This window comes from Thamnophis sirtalis, unplaced genomic scaffold, assembly GCF_051295495.1.
Source record: "Thamnophis sirtalis isolate CommonGarterSnake01/CBP01778 unplaced genomic scaffold, rThaSir2_p1.2 scaffold_7, whole genome shotgun sequence".
NCBI classification, from domain to species: Eukaryota; Metazoa; Chordata; class Lepidosauria; order Squamata; family Natricidae; genus Thamnophis; species Thamnophis sirtalis.
Genome location: NW_028261387.1, coordinates 41485983 through 41511348, shown reverse-complemented (window position 1 = coordinate 41511348; position 25366 = coordinate 41485983). Strand labels below are relative to the sequence as shown.

The 25366-nt window shown below is 39.9% G+C and overlaps 1 protein-coding gene across 3 annotated transcripts in view; it reads left to right on the top strand.

The window, feature by feature from the left end:
* ST3GAL3 (ST3 beta-galactoside alpha-2,3-sialyltransferase 3) overlaps window positions 1-14628 on the top strand; it is a 252211-nt gene extending 237583 nt beyond the window's left edge. For 2 of the 3 annotated variants that reach the window (XM_087719814.1, XM_087719813.1), the window contains one exon: window positions 6269-14628. In XM_087719814.1, coding sequence (XP_087575940.1) covers window positions 6269-6358 — 90 coding nt within the window. In that variant the 3' untranslated portion in view covers window positions 6359-14628. The remainder of the gene's footprint in view (window positions 1-6268) is intronic. The other variant, XR_015697283.1, reaches the window with a different exon arrangement.
* The last annotated feature ends 10738 nt before the right edge of the window (window positions 14629-25366 follow it).

The window sequence follows — 25366 nt, the reverse complement described above, 5'->3', positions numbered from 1 at the left end:
CAACTGAAAGCTGTTCAGAGTTCCTCAGAAAATGAGAGACTGGAAGAGAGGGAAAAACAAAGGAGAGGCTAAAAGTGTGTTGCTTCAAGGTCCAAGGACAATAGTAGTAACAACAACAACAACAACAACAACAACTGGCATTAGCAAAAATATTACATCCTTTACTGAAAAGGCGATGAAACAATGGAGAACTGAGTTGGCAGTAGGGAATGAGAACTACAGAATGGTTAATATCAAGCAAGGGATTTTCCAGGGTGATTCACTTTCACCTCTTCTCTTCATCATCGCAATGATCCCACTATCAGTAATCTTAAAAAAAATGAAATTAGGCTACCAAACAGCCAAAGAAGCTGAAAAAATTTCTCATTTATTATATATGGATGATTTGAAACTCTATGGAAAGTCAGAAATAGAAATCCAATCATTGACAAACACAGTCTGAGTATTCAGCACCAATATTTCAATGCAGTTTGGCATGGAAAAATGTGCCACTGTATCCATAAAAAGGGGCAAAATCACTACATGTGAGGGAATTGAAATGCCCAATGGCCAACTAATTAAATGGAATGAAAATGAAGCCTACAAATATTAAGGCATTCTGCAGTTGGATAACATCAAACATGGAGAAGTAAAAACTATTGTCAGGGGAGAGTACACCAACATAGTTAGGAAAATTTTGAAATCTAAATTGAATGGTGGAAATACAATCAAGGCCATCAATACCTGGGCAATACCAGTTATAAGATACACAGCTGGTATAGTTAACTGGACACAAGCTGATTTGGACATTTTGGACCGAAAAACCAGGAAACTAATGACAATGCACTACAGTTTACATCCACGTGGTGATACTGATAGACTATATCTGCCCCGAAAATCAGGTGGCAGAGGATTATTTCAAGTGAAGCAAATAGTTGAAGAAGAAAAACATGCACTGGCTGATTATTTAAAAAAAAAGTCAAGAACATCTATTAATCGAAGTAAAGAACAAAAATCTAGTGAAGGTCCAACAGACGAAACAAGAATACAGAAAACATGTGATAAAATCAAGAATGGAGAGTTGGCAGAACAAAGCATTGCATGGCCAATTTCTGGAAAAAATAAAAGATAAAGTGGACAGTGAAAAAACTTGGTTATGGTTAACAGCAGGTACATTAAAGAAAGAAACAGAGTCACTAATCCTGGGTGCGCAAGAACAAGCTATCCGCACAAATGCCATTAAGGCCAAAATCGAAAAATTCTCTGATGATGCCAAATGCAGACTTTGCAAAGAAGCTGATGAAACTGTTGATCACATACTCAGCTGCTGTAAAAAAATCACGCAGACTGATTATAAATTGCGGCACAATTCAGTAGCACAAATGATCCATTGGAATTTGTGCAAAAATTATAATATTAAAACAGCAACAAACTGGTGGGAACATAAGCCTGAAAAAGTCACCGAAAATCAGATGGTCAAGATCTTGTGGGATTTTTGCATACAAATGGACAAAATACTGGCGCATAATACACCAGACATCACACTGGTTGAGAAAAATAAGGTTACAATCATAGACATCGCAATACCAGGTGATAGCAGGGTCGCCGAGAAGGAACATGAAAAAATTGCGAAATATCAGGACTTAAAAATCGAAATTCAACGATTATGGCACAAACCAGCAGTGGTCATTCCAGTGGTAATTGGCACACTGGGTGCTATTCCAAAAGCACTGGAATTACATTTAAAACAGTTAAAAATTGACAAAATCACCATCAGTCAAATGCAAAAAGCCGCACTGCTTGGATCTGCACGCATATTACGAAAATACGTTACAACGTCCTAGGCCCCTGGGTGGGGCCCGACTAGTAACCAATGCCAAATCCGGCGAAACAACTGGCCGCTGTGATACAATTCTTTAATAATAATAATAATCAGAGGTTTTCTGGGGATATTATTTTTGCAACAGGGTAGCTCTGGTTGTTCCATAGGAGTTTTGAATGTGTGTTCTTTGGATAGTCGGGACATTGTGATGACAATAACTTTTATCCTGTCTAGAGTCCATCAGGTGCAATAAGACCATAATGGAGAACAGTGATATTGAGCATGACGACATTGAGTTAAGGGAACATGGGGCAATTATTCATGGGTATGAGCCAGTTTGGTGTAATGTTAAAGGTGATGGCCTGGAAACAAAGAGACTGAGTTCTGGTCTTGCCTTAGGCATGAAAGCTGGCTGGGTGACTGGGTCAATCACTCTCTCTTAACTTAACTCACCTCAAAGGATGGTGCTTGGGAAAATAGGAGAGGGCGGAGTATTATGTAAATTCAGTTTCTTGAGTTCAATAACAGATTACCAAATGCACATATAATAACAAAAAAACAAGAAATGTTTGAAAAGCTTTTGATTGTTGGTTTCCTTTGTAAAAAAAAAAACTTCCATAGTCTCTTTTGTACATTTTCCTACATCATATTTGGTTTCTCCAAAGGGCAATTTCATTTGGTTCCTTAGTCCTGTATAGAATAGAATAGGACAGGACAGGACAGAATAGAGTAGAATAGAATTCTTTATTGGCCAAGTGTGATTGGACACACAAGGAATTTGTCTTTGGTGCATTGTTTTTGTTTTCAATAAACTATTGTTTTTACTAGGAATGGAAATCTTCAGTTTGTGTTGCAGACTGTGTTGCTCTTTTCCATCTGGATTGCTATGGCTTTACAAAAGCTGGGAACATTTTCAGGAACTAAAGTATCAGTTGCATTTATTTGCATGGTGAGAATTTACTCCAAAGTCATGATCATTAATGAATGACATGTACTTGGTTTGTTTTGTTTTTAATAGCTTGGCAAACCACATAGCCGTTCAAGGTAATACAGGTGTGACAGTGGTCTAGTCTTCTATCTTTAACATGGACCTAAAAGCCAGTTAGGCAATGTGCCACTGATGCATAATGCAGAGAAGAGATAACTGCTTATAGTTTACAATGGCAGAAAGAAAACATTTCTGTAGCCATCATAAATGGATGTGATGTGGAAGCTGAAGGACTCATGGATAACAATAATAGTTGTATGCAACTTTTCTAAACGTGGTCCCAGTGTCTATTAGAAATAGCTCAGCATTCACTTTCCGGCTGTCAGTCTCTTATCAATTGAACAAGATGCCTGTCTACTTTAATTGCCCTTTGGGAATTTTTTCACCTTTCGCGATAGTACCATTTAATTATATATAGAGCAGCAGACATTTAGCCTCAAAATTAATAGCTTTGCTACAATTGCACAGTGGCATACAATATATAGTTTTTAACTATATATTCATACAAATATAATGATACCAAGCTGTTGGGGCACAGGGGATATAATGAGATGCTATAATCCTGCATGTTGCATTTGAAAGAACAGTATTTTTTTTAAAAGCAAATCTAAGACAAAATATCTGTTTCTAAAACATTTGAGTCTATATAATGACTGAAAAAAATTGAAGCCTACGTCTAAAAAGCTTATCTCAGAAATTCACCTAGATTTTAACATCTTCCAAGTGTTATGATTAGTATAAGTATCTCAGGCAGGTTTATTCCCACCCCCACCCCAAAAAATGAATTTAGGTGATTTTTTTAATCTTCCAGAGAATTCAGCATTTAACCTGGTGATCAAACTCTGCCTCTATTGCTACTCTCTGCCAGCCCTGGCACGAGATAGTGATTAACTTGTCTTTATGGCCCCATATTAACCATGTCTGAAATATTCTGCATGATTAAACCTATTAGATGCAATTCTCATGGTCAGTTTCTGTTTGATTTCTAGTACCCTAAAAGAAGCTAATGATATTACTTACAGAGATAGAGTCATTAGCTAATGCAAGATTTAGGGGTGCAAATGCAGAAATTAGAAGTGGGCAGAGGGGCTTTAAAATGGTAAAAATTCAAGCCACTTGGGGGAAAAGGAAATTATTTGCTTAGCTTGGGGATAATTCCCTTCTGGTCTTTCTTATAAGGAAAAATATGTATTAGTTGTTTCTATAAATGAAAGTTTATAGTAGTTGGAAACATATGTGGAATAAAGAAGACTATTAAGGGCATGAGAAGAAGCTCAAGATCAGAAAAGAAGGTCTGGGGATTAAGGACTATTAGCCACATTTACATATTTTGTATACTTTATAAATAAAATGGATGCGGATTTCTGTTTCATCTATTTAAAGACATAGCTATGGAGTAGTCTAAGATGTTGCACTAATCAATCCAAAAAATCTTTGGATCAAGCTTCTAGGAAATGACAAGCGTCTAGGCTACCCTGCATAAATAAACAACTAAAGCAAGTTTAAAGCATTAAATTCTAGGAAAGATCTTTATATTTATTCCAACAGGTACCATACTCTCTGAAATTGAATTCTTTTGAATCCCATTTTTATATTAGTAGCTTTTGGAGGTCAAGCTCCTAATTCATAGAGAAAATTAGATTTGTCGAGAAATCTAACAAAATAATGAAAAATTAGAACAACTGCATCAAATGGCAACTGCTGTTTAGTAGTCAGCTGAACTTTTGCAGTCCAAATCTAATAGCATGAGAAAAACTTCACTACAATAGCTTAAAAAATTGTAGAGGCTGCAAATGTAATTAAAAAACTTCTCTCCCCAACCCTGAATGTACAGCACTCACCATCTCTCCGATTTCTTTTTTAATGTGCACCCAGCAGACATGTTTTCTTTCTCTTTTCTCTTTTCTCTTTCCCCTGCTATTTATTCCCTCTCCTCCTCCTCCTCCTCCTCCTATCCGGAGCTGTTTCTGTGCTCTGCATCTTCCTTAGCTTGTCAATCAGTGACAAAACCTGACATATCAGTGGGCAGGCACTGTATCCTGTCTTGACTAAGCAGTTGTTTGGGGAAGTTCCATAGCTGAAGACTTTGATGTGATTTCTTTTCCTACAACATGAATCTGTACCAGAAATGGATGAAGAAAGGAATGCAGCACTCCTTGTAGTAAAATGAGATGGGAAACAGAGTGTACACTGGAAAGTTCTTTATGAAACGCCTCAATGTTTATATACAGGAAAAATCAAGAAAATGTGGATGGATATTTTCTTTATATGGATATTTTCTTACAAAAGCCAAGTTCTGCAATTAATTTCTATAAACAAAAGTAGCTGTTGATAGCTCTGAAAATGAATCACAATTTCATATTCTCACATTAAATATCTACACTTAAATTATTTGAGTTCTTTCAGGTCAGGTCATTCTTTTCTACACTATATAAAGTACAAAACAATATGACACTTCTTCCCACTCACTTATTGAAGGGAAATTTTTCATTGTTTTTCATTTTAATGCTATCCTATAGAAACAAGGTAACTAGTATTTCAGATATTATATAATATATTCTATATGACCCCATTAGCTAAAATATTATATCAAGCTGTTCCTAGACTAGCCTTCCCCGATCTTTTACTTTTCAAATATAGTAGACTAACTTCTCATCGCTCCCAGCCAACAAGCAACGGATATTTTGAATAAAAATGATGAGAACTATAGCACAGTGATGGCTAACCTTTTTGTTGTCGCCTGCTGAAAGTGTCCGTGTGCGCAAGACAACCTGCGTGGGGAGGCCCACACCAATAATGCAATGCACACACGACACCCCACCCTCACATGACCATGTGACCGCGCCTCATTTTGGGCCTAGCAGGCCTCCCTGCAGGCTCCTGGGACCAAATGCAGGCCACAGGAAGGTGCGCCACACACCCATTGCAACCTTTTTTGGGCCTAGCAGGCCTCCCTGAAGCCTCCTGGGACCAAAAATGGGCTTCAGGGGAGCATGCTGCACTGCCCGCACTCCCCCTGCATATGCACGCATGTCTCCCACATTTGCCCCGCCCCAGTGTATGCACGGCAGAGGCCCAAAAATCAGTTGGCTGGCAGGAGGCAGCGCGCATATGTGCGGTGGAGCTGAGCTGGGGCGATGGCTCATGTGCCTGCAGAGAGGGCTCCGTGCGCCACCTGTGGTATGCGTGCCATAGGTTTGCCATCACGGGTCTAGCACATCAGGTTGGTAAAGGCTGCCTTAGATGTATTAAGATAATTAATTCCTCTGGCAACTATATGTATCATGAATGTGTATAGAGAGGGAGAAATTTGTATTGTGGTCAGAAATATAATAATATTTTTGTCTATTTGATGGAAGACTTGTCTAGGACAACCTCTTGACTTGGACTGTATACTCACAGTGTTATGTATACTACTTGAAGAGTGAGTCTTTTTTTCTCTCTTCCTTTACCCCTCTCCCTTCTCCCCCTTTATGTAGTCCTGGACACACAACATCCAGCGAGAGAAGGAATTCCTACGGAAACTGGTAAAAGCTCGAGTAATCACAGACCTCACCAGTGGAATCTGAAGAAAAAGCTCAGCAACTGTGCTGGAGAGCATAGCCAGGTGTATCCAGCTAAGGACAAGGGCAGCAAGAGGTGTTTAGCAAGAGTCACAGCTTCTAAAAGATGCCCTTGGATCCTCTCCCTGGCTTGCTTTGTCTGCCTAAGCCAGGGCCAGCAGGGGAACAGCAGCTCTTGGTTTAAGAGGGCCGGGCCCTCATTTGGAACTGCCGGAAGATGTTTTGCTGGAGATAAAACATCAGAGGAGAGAAGAAAAATCGGCTTGTGAAACAAAACAAATTTGTGCCAAGTGGGAACAGGAGCCAGGCCAGAGGCCACAGTGTTTGAATGTATAAGGCATTATTTTTTTAATATCAAAAAACAAAAAAATACAATAAATATATCAATGCGCACAGTGGAGCCTAGCCTTTCAACAAGCCTGGTGGGATGCTTTCATTAGTACTGCATTTAGCCTGACCTTGGGCCAGCTATGGCCCCTCTGCAGGGTCTCAGTTCATCCAAGGTTTGTCTATTGTTGGTGCTGCTATAACGTCAAAGTATTGTGATCTCTCTTTGCTCTAGATGGAGCAAATTAAAGTTCTGTTAGATCTTCAGACTCCCTGCTCCTCGGGGGGCCTCTACTGCTGCCACTGTTCATCTGGCTGTATTTTTAGACTATTCATGAAGCTCATCTCATTATGTTGGAAGAACTTCACCTGCTTTGCAGGTTCATCACAGATTCTGCTGGCAGATAACCCAGTATTTGTTTTCACTAGCATCCATATCATGCTTCTGAATAGCATGACACTTTTTCTGTTCTTGTTTCTTTGGAGAAGGAATAACTTATTTTTGGATAAGGGCCAAACCATCCTAAAATATGAAGATTTATCAGTGTTTATGCTGCCAGAGATTTTTCATTCATTCTACTATACTTAGTTTATGAAAATAATGCCTTGCTTGTGTGTAGATTTTTCTGTATGCTGTGATAAGAGATGACATCTTCCTTGTTTTTCAGCTTCCATATATCTGGTTTGGTTTTGTTTTGTTTTGTTTTTCTCCCCAGATGGTTTCTACTTCCCTCTGTATTCTTTTAAAATTATAGCAGGGGCTCTTTGTTACATCTCTGCACTATCTTTTCAGATGCAGTATTTGCACAAGTATGTATTATCTGTATTGGTAAGATTCAAAATATGAGTATGAGATCCAGCAGTGAATTTAAATTAATTAACATACCTTTCCTTATATGGAGAGGATGTAAGAATCTGGCAAATCTTCTCATGAAGAATTCTCATCCTGTGTAGGTCAAGGGCACAGCTTGCATTCAGTAGTGTGAATATGCATTTTGCTTGCTCAGTGCCCTAAAATAAAAGGTTCTTAACAGGACACTGGGTATTTTGCCAAATAAGCAAAGTTGAGGCAGTAGCTCAACTATTCCCATAATTATTTTTAGAAATGGTCAGAAACTGAAAAAGTGCAACTCTATAATAATGCAAAGAGTGATGTAAAAGATCCTGCACAATCACTTTAGTAATAAGTCTTTTCCAAAGACTACAATATTAGCCTGTCTGAGTAGCCTGGCAAATATTTCACCAAAATGTGTAGTTTTCATTGTGTACATACCAAACTATGCCCACTTGAATGGTGGAGGATGGATGACTGCTTTATTTATTGGCCTTCATAATCTTGACAGGCCCTTCCTAACCAAGAGTATTTTAGTTGTCTAGGTATCGCCTTAGAATCAGCCTTTCTAAACGATGTATGCAATTTACTGTCCCAAGGAGTTATGATGGTAATTGATAGCTTTAAAATTAAATAAAATAAATTCCGGAAGGATAAGGCAAATTATTTTGATTATATGGAACTTCCTGATTCAGAGGAGAGATACTTAAAAATATCAAAAGCTGAAAAGCAATGGCATTATTTATTACTATTATTATGCCATGCATGTAGGTCTCTTAGAACAACTGGCTGATTATTGAGGGACACATCGTACTGGTCTAGTTGTGCTTTTGATCTAATTTGATAGAGCTTTTCTTATCTCCTCAATCTTATGAATGCAGGTGAATATCTTTAAACTTCTCTGTTCTCTATTTATGTGCCGTGCACATGTTCTTCTGAAGGCGGATAAGCATAGAAATATCAACTGTTTGACCATACCAGCAAAAGTTGGAATGGTTCCACAGCCTGCAGAATATAGCATACATCTAAAAGATTAGTTTTTCCCTAAATAATTACTTTTATAATTGGATAATCACTTAAATGGCAATGGAGATACATTTATTTTGTTTTTCAATCTCCCTTTTGGAGGGAAGGGATCAGCTTAAATTGAGGACTGTTTTTCTTTTGTATAAATATAGTACTTGACTTGAGTCATGGAGTGTTTGGATGGAGCCAGTTGCAGAACTTATATCAGTGTATATGTTTCTTGGGTTACATGTTTTTTATGTCTTTTTCTCATTGGATGTTGTGAGTCCAGGATTCCACACTTGTTGGCAGCTAAATATACAAGTTCCAAATGGTTAGGGTGGTTTTTGTACTATAGAAAAACCATGGTCCTATAGCAAGCACCATTTTGGTTAGAAGGTTAACTGTTAGGGAGGATATGTTGAAGAAACGTAGAAGAAAGGAAATACATATACACAAGGAAAACCTAAAAAGATGATTAGATAGATGATAGATAGATAGATAGATAGATAGATAGATAGATAGATAGATAGATAGATAGATAGATGATACTAATAAAGAAGATTATTTGTAGCTTGAGGTTGACATGAGGGGTCCTTGGTGCTCTCTGAGCTTTTTTGCTTTCTTGCAGACATTTCAGTATACAAACCAGGTAACCTCATCAGATGCTTAGGTAATGAAACATCTGCAAGAAAACAAGCAAGCTCAGATAGCACAAAGGACCCCTCAGATATATGATCATCTAACCTCTAGATGGAAGCATAAACCAATTGCTGAAAGAAGGCTCAAGGGCCATCTCCACCAATGGGTTTATGGTACAAAAAGCATACGCCCCAGTCTCAAACTTAATGTGCTATCCCAGATCAACCTCACTAAATGCAAAAACAAGACACAGGTCTTGAGTACCTTCCAATTGGGTAACCTGTCATCCAGTCTTCACCTGCTGGAACTCGGTCTTTACATAAGGATTTAGAAACCTATTCTCTTTTGCATTTGGCCATTGCATCAAGTACCCATGTGTAGTATGGCTCACTTTTGGTGGATGGAAGGTGGGGAGCTGCTTGTATACATTATTACTTTTAAAGCCGTCAGATTTTTTTGGTTGTTAATAAAAGTATATTTCTACAGTAACAAATGTATATAGAACTGCCATCCCCATTGATTTGAATTTTTTTAAAGATTTGGGCTTTAATCTTTAACCAGTCGAGATTCTTCCCAAGACAATCAACAACGCATATGAATTTCATTATATATAATTTAAGGCTAGACCTTAGTTTGTTTTCTGTTTCTCTGTGGCATTCATTTATCAACTAGGTCAGTATACTACATTTTAAGCATATCTGTTTTGGATGATTCTTCCAAGCCTTTTTACTGTTTTGAATTTATCTCACTTAATGCACTTCCATTGTAAGATTTCCAACTCTAGTTATTGCCAAGGTCTGTCCAAAACATGAAAAACATCTGTGCAAAAATATATATTTTTAACCTATATGGCTATTTCTATTTATTGAAGTTGGTTTACTAGAGTGAAAATAGTAAGACCAAATACAAGAAGTATTTCACAATCCAATACTCTGACCTCATCTGACATTTTACTTGAATCACTTCCTGAAACTGGCTTTGTAGTATGTCCTCCAGAAAAATTGAAAGTAGGCAGAATTGACAAAGCATTTCATTCAAATTTCCAAGAGGGTTTAATGGAAGTTTCTGGGGAAAAACATTAATTCTTATTGCAGAAAAAGTGGCTATAAAGTGCTTGTCTTAATGCAGATCTAAAGAGAGAACAACTCAACTCAAACCCTTAGTTGGCTTATCTTGCTTAATTTCTTCCTGTACTGTAGATGCGTTCAACTAGGAGTGAAAAGTTGCAGTGGAGGAAGGTGAGGCTGTTACCTGACTAAATCTTGCCTGACTAAACCCCTAAAAGTATAACCCAGGAAAACAAAAGCTAATGGGGGAAAACATAAATGTGGTAGGATTTCCTTCTTGGTTTTTATTTGATGTCAAAATAACATATCATTGCAATTTGCCTCTTATATGAGTTTGCAACTACATGTAGTGCCCCAGCATCCTTAAATTGCAGCATTGAAATCTGATATGTTGGTAGAGAAATTTTAGCCCATTTTTGGACATTTTCTGGAGGTAAAAATGGGAATACTTTTTTTCTGGAAACTTCCCACATCTGCTAGGTCTTTGCAGCATTCGGGTCCAATGGCATTTAGTAGTGAGAAACTCAGCACCTCCAATCAGATACAGAGGACCCATTAGAGGAAAATGCTAATTAATGCACCATTTGGCCTTTTCTTTCAGAAGAGGCATTATATTAGATGGAGTTTGTGAGTTAATAAATCCGAAGGGACATCACTGAACATAGTTGTAGTCATCAAACTTATAGTAATTGGTACTTCTCACATGGATATGGATCATGGAAGCAGGACAAGACATAAGAAAGAAAGGGATAGAAGATGTGGATCCTATTCCTATTGCTACTCGTTCCATAAAGTATATGTAGTATTGTAATTCCAAGTCTCCTCATTTCTATCAGAGACTTTCAACTTGAAGGAAGATGAACAAGAAAGAAAAACTCTGCTTCCATAACTCAAGCAGTCAACAGGAGAATAATTTTTTAAGCATGCAAGTCATCTTCGAATAGGTCTAAATTCTCAATATTTTGATTAAGAGGAAGGGAAACTATCACAGGAAGAAACTAAAGAGCCTTCTAACCAAAATAAAATAAAATACAATAGCAGAGTTGGAAGGGACCTTGGAGGTCTTCTAGTCCAACCCCCTGCCTAGGCAGGAAACCCTATACCGTTTCAGACAAATGGCTATCCAACATCTTCTTAAAGACTTCCAGTGTTGGGGCATTCACAATTTCTGGAGGCAAGCTGTTCCACTGATTAATTGTTCTAACTGTCAGGAAATTTCTCCTCAGTTCTAAGTTGCTTCTCTCCTAGTTTTACCCATTGCTTCTTGTTCTACCCTCAGGTGCCTTGGAGAATAGTTTGACTCCCTCTTCTTTGTGGCAACCCCTGAGATATTGGAACATTGCTATCACGTCTCCCCTAGTTCTTCCTTTCATTAAACTAGACATACGCAGTTCCTGCAACTGTTCATTGTATGTTTTAGCCTCCAGTCCCCTAATCCTCTTTGTTGCTTTTCTCTGCACCCTTTCTAGAGTCTCAGCATATTTTTTACATCGTGGTGACTAAAACTGAATGCAGTGTGGCTTTACCAACGCATTATAAACTGGTATTAACTCTTCACGTGATCTTGATTCTATCCCTCTGTTTATGTAGCCTAGAACTGTGTTGGCTTTTTTGGCAGCTGCTGCACACTGCTGGCTCATATTTAAATAGTTGTTAACTAGGACTCCAAGATCCCTCTCACAGTTACTACTATTGAGCAAGGTACCACCTATGCTGTACCTGTGCATTTCGTTTTTCTTGCCTAAATGTAGAACCATACTCTTTTCATCTTAACTACAGGTCTATGGGGATTCTCAGTCATACAGGCCCTAGTTGTCCCAAAGGTGCTTTTTCAGGAGGCCACTGGACTTTCTGTTTGTTTGTTTTTTGAAAGCATTTCATTTCTCATTTGAGAAGCTTCTTCAACTCTGACTGGATGGTGAGGAAGGGAAGGATTTATACTCCTTGCAAACAGCTGATCAATACAATACAATACAGTACAGTACAATAGCAGAGTTGGAAGTGACCTTGGAGGTCTTCTAGTCCAACCCCCTGCCTAGGCAGGAAACCATATACCGTTTCAGACAAATGGCTATCCAACATCTTCATATTCCTTTCTACCTATTTTCTTTAGGCAAAGACAATCCATATTTCATCCACCGGTAGGATAAGCTAAATTTAAAAACAACACAACTTGTATAAAGGGCAAAATTCAAAATTCTTTTACCATTCAAAAAACACTAGAAAAGAGAACAGGAGAATGGGAAGCCCCATCCCAATAAATCCTTTCATAAGTTAGCTAACGATTTATTTCCTCCCAGAACCAAAATAGAAGGAAATCTCCAATTTCATTGCTAACTATCATCCCCAAAGATAATAAAACTGGCCCAAAGATTTACTCAAATCCTCTATGTAAACAGTTGGAGCTCTGCAATCCTATGCCACCATAAGTTAATTCAAAGGCAGAAGTAATGGTAAGAAGTCCAACCCTAATTCCTGCAGATATGAATGAAAGAATCATTTGGATGCCATGCATTGAATTATAGAAATGTGGAGTTGGAAGGAAGCATCTTTTAAAGCCTCCACAATGTACAAGAAATCCAATTAACCAATGTTTGAATGTTGGCTGTCCAGTTTCTTCCTAAAAATCTCCAAAGATCGAGAACACAACCTTTCAACTGTTGTACAGTTCTTAATATCAGGAAGCTTTTCCTTATATTTAAATGAAAACTAAAGTTCTGCAACTTATATCCATTGTTTCTGGTCTAGGTTTTATGGCAATGGAAAAGCACATTCAGTTTCAATATCAAGACAGCAGTGGTTAATACTCATATCAAACAAAAAACTGACATTGATTCTGGAAAAGGGTATGTTCTTAATACTGCATGATTAATTTGTACAATTCATTACCACAATATGTTGTGATAGTTACAAATCTGGATGGGTTTCAAGAAGATTAAATACATCTCAAAGGCATCTGATGGGTCACACTGAAAAATAAAAGCAAGACTTTTCTGATATTCTTAAGGTGCTATTTGGAAAATGAAGGAAGCTAGCATAACCTTGAATGAGGTCATGGTATTGATTGTGACATTGGAAACCCAACTCTTGAGACCAAATATAAAAAATAAAGTCTGAAAGTCTAAGTCATAATCTTTCTTTATGGCCAGCAAGCAATTAACTAATCAGTGTTGATCAGCTTCTCAGAATAAGTATTTCAGCAAAATCTTAACGGGAAAGAAAAGAGAGTAACTTAACTACAGTGGTACCTTGATACTCAACTGTTTTGAAACTCATCAAATTTGGTAGGCAACACACAAGCTAGAACTTCCCAGTGTTGACTGCCTTGTGACTCAACAACATTTTTCCTTATCAGAAAAATTTGTTCAGTACTCATCATTTTGGCACTCATCATGCCTCCCAGAACCGAGTACCGAGATACCACTATATTATTCAGTGTACCTCAACAAAAATGTATGTTTAGTACCAGGAAGTGCTGAAAAACAGGAGGAATGACAGGATTGAATCCTGAAATTGATAAAAAATAATAAAGGGCTATCTGTTTACTTTCAGGTTAAATCTCAAGGGCCAGATGAATTGCATTCTGGAGTTCTGAAAGAATCAGATAATTGTTTGACTGAATTTTTATCTTGAACTTTTATCTTTAGTCTTGAAAAATCTGGAGAGTTTTAAAATATTATATAATTAGGTGAGAATAAATATCATGATCTTCAGAAATTGGGGAAAAGAAGACCAGCAAAGTAGAGATCAATCAGACTGATCTGGGAAGATTCTAGAGAAGGTTATAAATGGATCCATCTGTAAGCACTTGAAAAGTGTAGTCATTTTATCAATAATAAGTCTTGATACACAAAGTTTACATTTTTATTGACTTCCTTGACATATTGTGAGAATGCTATGGACATTGTATGTTTTTATTTCGGCCAAGCAAAGCATCCTCTGACATGTTGTGTACATGTTGCATTACAGAACGCTGGATGGAATATTCAAGGAAGACAGACTCTTAATGGAATGTTATAGGGGAAACCCTAAACAGTTCAGTTTGAGAGTAGAAACAGATATTTGGAGGAGATACAAGTGGAAGTCAGACAAGTGATGTATTAATTTATTTTTTTATACTGGATAGGGAGTTGGACTCCTTGACCTAAATGGCCTCTTCTAAAAGTTTAACTTTATGGTCTTTTTTTATGACGAAGGGGTAAGGGAGAGAACTTTTAAATCAATCTTGTTAAATTATTAAATTCTTTTGCTTATAATTTCCAAATGTTTTTCTTGCTACATTTTATAAATGTTTAATGCTACATTATTTTACCATTGCTATATGTATGCATATTTTCTGTTACATTGGTTCAATAAGAATACATTTTATAAATAAAAGAGAATTTGAATACTTCTCAAGCTAATTGACATCTTGAGCTGCTCATCAGTTGACCACCATTAAAGGATTAAAGCAAATTATATCTCCACCACACTGGCTTCTCTGGACAACCATTACTTTGAACACAACCTTCATTGTAGATTTCATACTTTAAGAAAATTCCGAGGTTGGCCTTTCATATGGCTTTTACTTTCCTCCCAGTATTAAATTAATATCCCTCAGTGGAAATTTCTTGTCTGATCTGTTTTTCTTTAGAATTCACTGAGGCATAATAATCAACTTATTGCTTTGTGGGATCAGCAAGCTTAGTTGGGATCACAGGCCTTTTTTATTCTATTTTGTATTCATCTATTCCGATAATAGATATTTGTGGAAGTGTCAGATCCTCTCCATTTATTAATTAGGAAAGAAAGACAATGAGACTCCATTCGTAGAAATCAAATGTACTTTTACTAATTAAAAATGGTTAAAGTCAATGCATAGCGAAGTCTGGTTAATTAGGCGCGAAAGCAGTTGATATATAGAATAGCCCATTCCCCACCCCTTGGCATCACAGTCCCAGCCCAATCATAAGTCTTTCAAGTGTCAGGTGTGAGATAACTTCAAAAGGCATCACGGAGATGGAATGTCGGTGCCGTTAGTCCAGGCGGGAAACACCCACGCATGTGCAATCCGAACAGTCGGTGAACTCCAGAACCTTCCTCCAGCACAATGAGTAACCCCTCCCAAATACCATGCCCTCCCTCCCCGTTTCATGGCAGCTGAAGCGACAGCAAAGCAGAAGCTGACATCTGGCCGTCCCCCGGAAAAAGGCGTTCAGGCCTGGAAAACGAAAAAAACACAAACAAACAGACAAACAACAAAACACAGAAGAGAAAAAGGGGGGAAAGGGAAGAGAAAATTAAGGCTTGTCAGGATAAGCAGCATAAAACTTCTGAAGCAGTCGCGGAGCACGAATATGGGACTTGTCAACCCATCCCGTATGGCAGGGGGGAAAATGTTTCCAAGCTACCAAGTACTGGATGCGGTTACGCCGCTTGCGGGAGTCTAGGATTTCACGGACCTCAAAGTGTTGTTCGCCATCAATCAACAAAGGAGCAGGTGGAGGAGTCGCCGGCGGACGTAAAGTGGAAACACGAACAGGCTTAATGAGGTTAACGTGGAACACGGGATTAACACGGTCGAGATGCTTAGGCAGTTGCAAACGAACGGAAACAGGATTGATGATTTTGAGGATGGGAAAAGGACCGACATATTTAGGTCCCAATTTCTTGGACTTTTGGGTGGTCTGAAGGAATTTTGTGGACAAGTAGACCAAATCGCCCTCCTTGTACTGATAAGGTTGCGTACGCTTCTTATCAGCTTGCTTTTTATGAGCGCGATGAGTGGCATCCAATGTAGCAAGAGTCAAAGGCCAAATACGGCTGAGCCGCTCACTCCAGTCAGCGATGGAAGAAACTTGAGGTTGGACACGAGGCACCTCTGGAATAGGAACAAAGTCCTGACCAAAAAAAACCCGGAAAGGGGTAAATCCAGTGCTGGAATTAACAGAATTGTTGTAGGCAACCTCAGCGTGCGGCAACAAGTCCACCCAATCGTCTTGCTGATAATTAATGAAACAACGTAAATACTGTTCTAGAACAGAATTAGTCCTCTCACAGGCCCCGTTAGTCTGAGGATGGTGGGCGGAGCTTAGGCCCTGGGCGGAGCCAATGCGCTTAAGAAATTCCTTCCAGAAGGTTGAGGTGAACTGGACACCCCTATCAGAAATGATACGATCAGGCACTCCATGCAACCGGTAAACGTGGGAGATGAAGAGTTTGGCGAGAGCCTTAGCAGAAGGAATTTTGTGGCAAGGGATAAAATGAACCTTTTGGAAAATAAGTCCGTAACGACCCAAATGACGGTGTGCCCCTGGCTCTCAGGAAGCTCAACAATGAAGTCCATCGAAATTTCCTTCCATGGGGCAACAGGCCGTGCCACAGATTGAAGCAGTCCTTGTGGTTTCCCAGGTGGCCGTTTGGCGGCCGCACAAACCGGACAACTAGCAACATACTGTTCAATGTCTTTTTTCAAAGAGGGCCACCAGAATTGCCTCTTTACGAGATGCAAAATCTTTACGAAGCCAAAGTGACCCGCCAACTTGGAATCGTGAGCGCATTGGAGGACGACGAGACGAAGAGAGGCGGGGACATAAAGCTTGGCTCCGATCCACGGTAGGTCATCCCTCATCGTACATTCATCCTGATGCCCCTGTAACCAATCGTCTTGGGGAAGGGCGCGTCTGAGGTCAGAGAGAAAATCTTGAGGCATGTCCACCTTCGAGCGCGCTTGCTGGCGAGTGACCACCGGAGCCGCCAGGCTAGAAGTGGGAACAACTGGCTGAACAATGCTCAGTTTCGAGCAGTTGTATTGAGGGAGTCTGGACAAAGCATCTGCCATGAAATTTTTCCCCCCAGGGATGTATTTGAGTGTGAAATTGAAATGGTTGAAGTGTTGGGCCCACCGCATCTGTTTAGGGGACAGACGGCACGGGGTCCTCAATGCCTCTAAATTCTTGTGATCAGTCCATACCTCAAAAGGGTGCTTGGCGCCTTCCAGAAAATGGCGCCATGTGGTCAAGGCCCAGCGCACTGCAAACGCTTCCTTCTCCCAAACGGCCCAACGCCTCTCAGTGTCCGTGAGTTTGCGTGAGGTGTAAGCGCATGGTTGCAAGTTACCTTGATCATTGGCTTGTAGCAAGACCACACCAACAGCGACATCACTGGCATCTGCTTGGACAACGAAAGGCTTTTCAATGTCGGGATGCTTCAGGACCGGTTCCGCAGCAAAAAGGCACTTAAGTTTCTCGAAAGCAGCTTGACATTCCATGGTCCAATCCAAAGGTTTGCTAGGCTTAGGTTTAGGCCCACCCTTGGACTTGAGCAAATTGGTGATAGGAAGCGCAATTTTGGCAAAAGAAGGGATGAATTGACGATAGAAGTTAGCAAAACCCAAAATTTTTTGCAATTGTCTGCGCGTTCGGGGCGCCTCCCACTCCGTGACCGCTTTAACTTTCCCAGGGTCCATCTCAATGCCGGCGGGAGAGATGCGATACCCGAGGTAGTCAATTTTAGCTTGGTGAAACTCACATTTAGACAACTTGGCATAAAGTTCAGCAGCCCTGAGTTTTTTCAAAACAGTGCGCACTAGAGCGACGTGTTGGTCATAAGTGTGAGAATAGATAAGGATATCGTCCAAATATACGATAACGCCTTTGTAAAGGTGGTCATGCAAGATTTCATTAATTAATTGCATGAAGACTGCAGGCGCCCCCTGCAGGCCAAAAGGCATGACCCGGAACTGGAAGCAACCAAGAGGACAGTTGAAAGCAGTTTTCCATTCATCTCCCTCCTTTATACGGACCCTATAGTATGCTTCCTGGAGGTCCAGTTTAGTGAAAATGTGGCCCTTCCCCAATTGGGCCAACATGTCCTTTATTAATGGCAGCGGGTATAAATTTTGGGTCGATATGGCGTTAAGATTTTTAAAATTCACACATAATCTCAGGGAGCCATCTTTCTTTTCACGGAACAGCACAGGAGCAGCAACCTTAGGGCGGGCAGGTTCAATGAAACCCCTTTCCAAATTTTTCATCTCTTCCATTTCCCTTGGTGACATAGAATATATTTGGGGTTTTGGTAGCTTAACCCCGGGTAATATGTCGATTGAGCAATCAGTAGGCCTGTGGGGCGGACGTTTGTCGGAAGATGTCTCACTAAAAACTCCCCTCAAGTCCCAATATGCTTTTGGAATTTTTTCCTCTCCTTCAATCCGTTCCTGCCCTCTAGCGGCCAAATCAGAACTGCAGCCAACAGGGTGCGAAGAAACTTCCTCCCCTTCCAGAGGTGTGGCCATGCGAATCCGCAGCCAACCCTCCCTCCAATTTATGCGAGGGTTCCATTTGCGAAGCCAAGGCAGACCCAAAATGAGTGGTCTTTCTATCCCAGGAGCCACAATAAAAGAGATTAGTTCCATGTGGGATCCCATTTTCATCTCTAAGGGCTCAGTAAAGAAATGAGCGGGGGGGCCCCCAGCGATGGACCCATCTATCTGGCAAAAGACAATAGGGGTTTTTAAAGTCTTCAACTTGAGGCCCAGTTTTTCCACCATAGCAGGGTTGATCATTGAGCAGGAACAGCCTGAGTCAAGTAGGGCGGAAAGGCATTCAGACCCCCCATCGGGCAGAACTCTCAATTCTACGGGGATTAGCATAGGGCCTTTGTTTGAACTCACCCAGCGAGGCGAGGCGTCGTCATCGGAGTCATCAGAGGAGCTGGTGGAGACATCCGCTTCTCCCTCCAAAGCCTGGCTGAAGTGAGGGGGGGTGGAATCAACGGCAAACGCAGCTTCTTTCTTCTTCTTATCTGAGGGCTTGGTGGATTTCCCCTCCTGCTTGGAAGGGGTTAGGGCGGTGGGCAGCTGGGCGCGGCATTCAGGAGTGCGATGACCAAGTTTCCCACAACGAAAGCAAGTAAACGGCTTGGATTTTCCAGAAGGGCCTCCCCTCCCCTCGCCTCTGCCTCCGAAAGGGGTTTTGCAGCTTGGGGGGGAAGATTTCGCAGCTTTCTCCTTTTTCTTCTGCCTCTCCTCCCTAGCACATTTGAGCCTTATTAAATCCAGTTCAATGTTGGCCGTGTTTTCAAACCAAACAGTTAAGCGTTTCTTCACCCCACCCCTCATGTAATTACAAAGGTGTTGAAACTCCTGAATGTACTCGGACACTGGCCTGTCGTCCTGCGCGAGGGTCATAAATTTCAGTTTGCCCCGTTTCTCAGTCAGGGGGTCATCAAACCGCCTCTTGAAAGCTCCCATAAACGCATTGAAATTCCTCAGGAGGGGGGAGTTTGATTGGTGTAATCCTGTTCCCCAGTCAGAGGCCTCCCCGTCTAATGCAAGCAAAATCATTCTTACTCTCAAGGTATCTGAGTTAAAATCGGGCCCATAGATTTCCATATAATTATAGACTTGCATGATGAAAGACCCCAGCTTCTTAGGGTTTCCATCAAATTTTACAGGCAATGGGGGGACTTTAGCCATTCTGCGTCTTCTGGGGAGTGGAGCCCCTGGTCTGGCAGCATCCCTGGCAGGGGGGGGTGAAGCTGCTTGTGGGTTTTCTCACTCCCATCCCCTCTCGGCCTCTTCGCCTTCCCCAAAACTTAGCCCAGAGTACCTCTGTTGCAAGTAATCAGGTTGATCTCTTTTCTGGGGTCTTTGTTCGGCTGCCACCAACGGCCTTTCCTGGTGTTTCCTCCTGGTAACGGCCGCATCCCAGGTTGCCCCCTCCTCTCTTTGTCCCACCGACAAAGACCAACGGGGGGGGGGACTAGCAGGGCACGATATCTCCAGCTGAGCCAATTCTTCAGGAAACAAGATATCAGTGGCCTCTTTTTCTTTTTCACCATCACTTGTTGGCGTAGACATTTTTTTTTCCTCTGTTGTGCCTCCTTTGTAGTTTTTGCACCTCCCACGGTAGATTGTAGTCTCCTGGAAAGGTGTTGATGAGACTTCGCTAACTGTCAGATCCTCTCCATTTATTAATTAGGAAAGAAAGACCATGAGACTCCATTCATAGAAATCAAATGTACTTTTACTAATTAAAAATGGTTAAAGTCAATGCATAGCGAAGTCTGGTTAATTAGGCGCGAAAGCAGTTGATATATAGAATAGCCCATTCCCCACCCCTTGGCATCACAGTCCCAGCCCAATCATAAGTCTTTCAAGTGTCAGGTGTGAGATAACTTCAAAAGGCATCACGAAGATGGAATGTCGGTGCCGTTAGTCCAGGCGGGAAACACCCACGCATGCGCAGTCCGAACAGTCGGTGAACTCCAGAACCTTCCTCCAGCACAATGAGTAACCCCTCCCAAATACCATGCCCTCCCTCCCTGTTTCATGGCAGCTGAAGCGACAGCAAAGCAGAAGCTGACATGAAGATCAGCAGTGATTCTTGAGATGTTTCCTCATCTAAATAAATGGGTGTCTTATTGTATATAAAGCATATAGTGACTTCATCCAATTTTGCTAGTATCGCCAACCGCTTGATGTTCCAACCAGGAGCTCAAGAATCTGCATTCTTCCACTTTAAGAAGAAACCCTGCCTTTTATTTCTACAGGAAGCATAGGTAATTAAGGATGAAACCCACAAAGTTTGCAGACCAATGCCAGACAAGGCATTAGGTCTTTTGAGATTCAGTTGCTTTTCTCTCCATTCCATTCATCAGGTACACTTCCTAGAGCAATTGCTGAAATCAACATTGGTTAAGGAAGGATGCTGTTCTCAGCCCTTCTCAGGCCACCTCTCCTTCTGGCCTAAAGTTGCTGTGACTTCCATGAAGAGAAAAGATTTTGTAAATGTAATTTTAGCTACAGCTACACAGCAAGGAAACTATTCATGTTCTTTATAAGTCTTCATTATGTTTCATAATTACATGAAACTGAACATAATTATTTTTTTGGACCAATTTAAGAAATCTTACCTGATTAATCAGATTAAAGGTAAAGTTCCTTTTGCACATATGTGCTAGTCGTTTCTGGCTCTAGGGGGTGGTGCTCATCTCAGTTTCAAAGTTGAAGAGCCAGCGCTGTCCGAAGATGTCTCTGTGGTCATGTAGCCGGCATGACTAAATGCCAAAGGCATACGAAATGCTGTTAACTTCCCACCAAAGGTGGTTCCTATTTTTCTACTTGCCTTTTTACATGTTTTCCAACTGCTAGGTTGGCAGAAGGTGGGACAAGTAACGGGAGCTCACTTTGTTACGTGGCGCTAGGGATTCAAACCACCAAACTGCCAACCTTTCTGATCGACAAACTCAGCGTCTTAGCCACTGAGCCACCTTTAATCAGATTAGCATACGAATAAAAACAGCTTTTCTCCAAGAAAAACATATTTTTTGTTTGAAGTGGTGGGAATATGTGTCATGGCAACAGCCATCTTTCATAGAGTTACTTTGAACTGTTTGAGCAAGTGTGAGAATGTGTGATCCTCCAGTTATTGCTGAAACACAGTTCTACATTTAATCTAGTTAGCATGACCAGTGATGAACGATACTAGGAATTCTGGTTCAGCAACATGTGGAGGATCTCTATTCCTTGTTTAAGGGAGAAAGGACACTCCCCTTGTTATGATGTTTGGTGATTCCTTGAGGTTGTTGGGGGAATGAAGTAAATCTTTCTTCTTTAGCTTGGGAGGTGGGGGCAGGAGTCTTTAAACAGGTTGAGAAGATGCTTTTCAAATTTGCTGACTTGCAGAATAATATGTTTGGTTGCTATGTTCACTATGTGCCCCATTACCATTGTCTGCAATCCCTTTGTTTCAATATATAGATTTATATATATTGTAGTGACTGAACATGTTTGAGGGAGCAGAGTTTCTGCTGACATGTTTTGCAAAGAAATTGAATTGGACTGAAGTGGATGACAAAAAGGTCACTTAAAAAAGTTTAGACAAATGGTTATTACCTTTTTATGAACTTTCTCCATTATTAAAAAAACAAAAAGAAAAAACAATGGCAAAGTGGCATTTGTGATCTTCAAAGCCATTGTGTTATATTGATACCATGGAAGCAATAAAAAAGTGAAGAATTTGGTTCCTCTATTCTTTTGTGCTTCCATGAACTAGCGGTTTAAACTGCTGTCTCAGAAAAGAGTTGCTCTTAGTACCTTATGTAAATAAAAAACTTTAAGTTATATGGAAAGGTTCCTGTGAGAACAGGAAATTAGGATAACTCTTTCTTGGTTATTTTCTTAGGGTAAAGATAAATTAATAAAATTGGAAGTCTTCTGTTATATAACATCTTTGTCCAATTACCCACTAGCTGATCTGAGTACATGGTTTTTAAAAAGCTGTACGTGGTGTTACTGTACTTTAAAGGAATTGTGCATAACTATCTAGTTTTTCTGTGCCTTAAAAAAAACCACTTAGAGGACCATCTAAGACATACATGAACTATTAATTCTAAATCCCCCCCCCATATTGCTGTAGAAAATGTCTGTATAGCAGATGAGGAGGAGCCTCCTGTTTAAATTGATTAAGAGTAAATTCCACTCATATTTTAAAACATTTCCTACATGATCTATATACCATTTATCTACCTTCTCCAACCAAATCCTCTCTGAATGTTCTGGACTTCAAAACCCATAATTCTTAACTAGCTTGGCCAAAACACTAAGTTGGTGAAAGCTGATATAACCTTCAAAAATTATATGATGGGATCAACAAAGCTTATACAATGCCACCAACTCCTAGCTTATCATGTGCGCTCGCTCTCTCTCTCTCTCTCTCTCTCTCTCTCTCTCTCTCTCTCTCTCTCTCTCTCTCTCTCTCTCTCTCTCTCTCTCTCATCTATCTATCTACCTACCTACCTACATCTATCTATCTATCTATCTATCTATCTATCTATCTATCTATCTATCTATCTATCTATCTATCTATCTATGAAAGGTATCTGAAATAGGCTGATTTAAAGACTATATCCAAAATCCACAGATGACCCATGATCCCTGTGAAATTGAAATTTGGCAAATTTTAAAAAAAACTTTGACATAAAAATTATTATTAAATACTTCATGACATAATACAAAATGTGATAAAACATTTCCTGTGCTGATGTTGGAATGCACTATGGAGTTCAACATGGGCTAGTTTCAAGGCTGATAAATCTCTGAATGTACCCCAAGTTTTTCAGTGAAGGCATTACATTAGAAGCTTTCCATTGAAGAGATTAAGGAATCTAGTAAGGAAATATCTCTGAAAGTATGACCCAAGGTCACAGGTTCTCTAGTACACTACTAAAACTCTTACTCCTGTAACTTTTCACTGCACAATATGGTGTACCACAGTGAATGGTTTTTTGAATCAAGGCACTTCAAATGAGTTAACTTAAAGAATGTGTCCAAAATTCAGGATCCATGACTCCTGTGGAATGGAAGTTTGGCCAATTTTATAAAACATGAGAAAAATATTATCCTAAGATGCTTATTACATAATACAAAATGTCATAAAACATTTCCTGTGCTGATGCTTGACAGTGCTATACAGTTCAACATGAACTGTTTTCATCTCAACTTTTCCAGGGAAACCATTCCTTTTAGAAGCTCAGGCATTGTTGAAGGCATTGAGAAATCTAGTCAGGAAGTATCCATGAAATGATGACACAATGAGGCATGGATTGTCTAGCCTCCTCCTAATTGTGAGCTACATTAGCCCTGTAGCATTGGAAGAACTTGAAGCTTAATTTAAAGGCAATATGAAACTTGTTGTACTTCAATTATTATAATGAGAATTAATTTGAACATATAGATGTTTTGCTAATGATACTTTCAAAGCTACCATGTCAATATATAGTTTTGGGTTATTGGTGGCCCTTCAGGCTCTTCAGTGTTGATCTTTCTGATTCAAACATAATGGGTTCTGTACCTGTGCAATAAAAAATTAGGTGAAAATGAAAAGGATATTAAAAATCTCATCCAATGGGATCCGTTAGAGGGGGAGCGTGTCAAATAAACAAGAGGTAGACAAAGCCCCACTTTTATGCATATTCTTATAATGTTGACACATGCACAAATTCAGTCACATGCCATGGAATTAAGACCAATGACAGCACTGACACCCCCCCCCCAACAAGTCTAATTAATTAAGTAGGAAGCTGTGGTATAACCTACGTGTATGTAAGAATTAATTAAACCAAGAATCAGAAGAAAAATAACAGTCGCTTTTTTAATGGTCCTCATGTTGTACTCCCATTTCATGACCTTGTGGGTGATTTTTGTCACATTATTTGGATTACTTGCTTATTTATTCTGAGGACCTTGCTGTCTATATCAAATAAATTTAAACAACTCTTTAATAGCTTCTATTATTATTATTTTTTGCTCTATTAACTACTGATTCATCTTGCCAAGAAGATGGTTCTCTTTAAGTCCAAGTATGACTTTCCATAAGCCTTTAGTTTTCTTATAGCAGAATGGATAAACTCATATGATAGAAGCAGAAGTCTCAGATCTTCTCTCCCAGAAATTCCCTGGGTCTATACAACATAGTTTGCCTCTTACTGGGATAATGGTTCTCGTTCCCTCTCCCTCTCCCTCTCCCTCTCCCTCTCCCTCTCCCTCTCCCTCTCCCTCTCCCTCTCTATCTATCTATCTATCTATCTATCTATCTATCTATCTATCTATCTATCTATCTATCTATCTACCAGGAGTGAAATTCAGCAGTTTCTGACAAGTTCTGGAGAACTGGTAGCGGAAATCTTGAGTAGTTTGGAGAACGAGCGAATACCATCTCTGGCTGGCCCCAGAGTGGGGTTGGAAGAGATTTTGCAGTATCCTTCCCCTGGAGTGGGTTGGAATGGAGATTTTGCAGTATCCTTCTCCTGCCACACTCACCAAGACATACCCAAAGAACTGGTAGTAAGAAATGAATTTCACCACTATTCTCAGCCCATGTCAGGCTTTGGAGACAGGCTGATTAGTCAATTCCTACTGCAACCAATGGATCAATAGTGGTTGATCTGAAAAAAGCAAACTTGCCGGACAAATGCTAGAAGAAAAGGTTTGTGACTAGATGATTCATCTTTCCTCATCTTGGATGCTAGAACAATCTCAGCACAGATGAAATCAAAACTTTTTCTTTTAAAGTATAAAATATAAAAGACTTTATTATAATGCAAACATTCAGAGATAAAAATGATAAGAATAGAGCTTCAACTGTACATGAGCTGTAC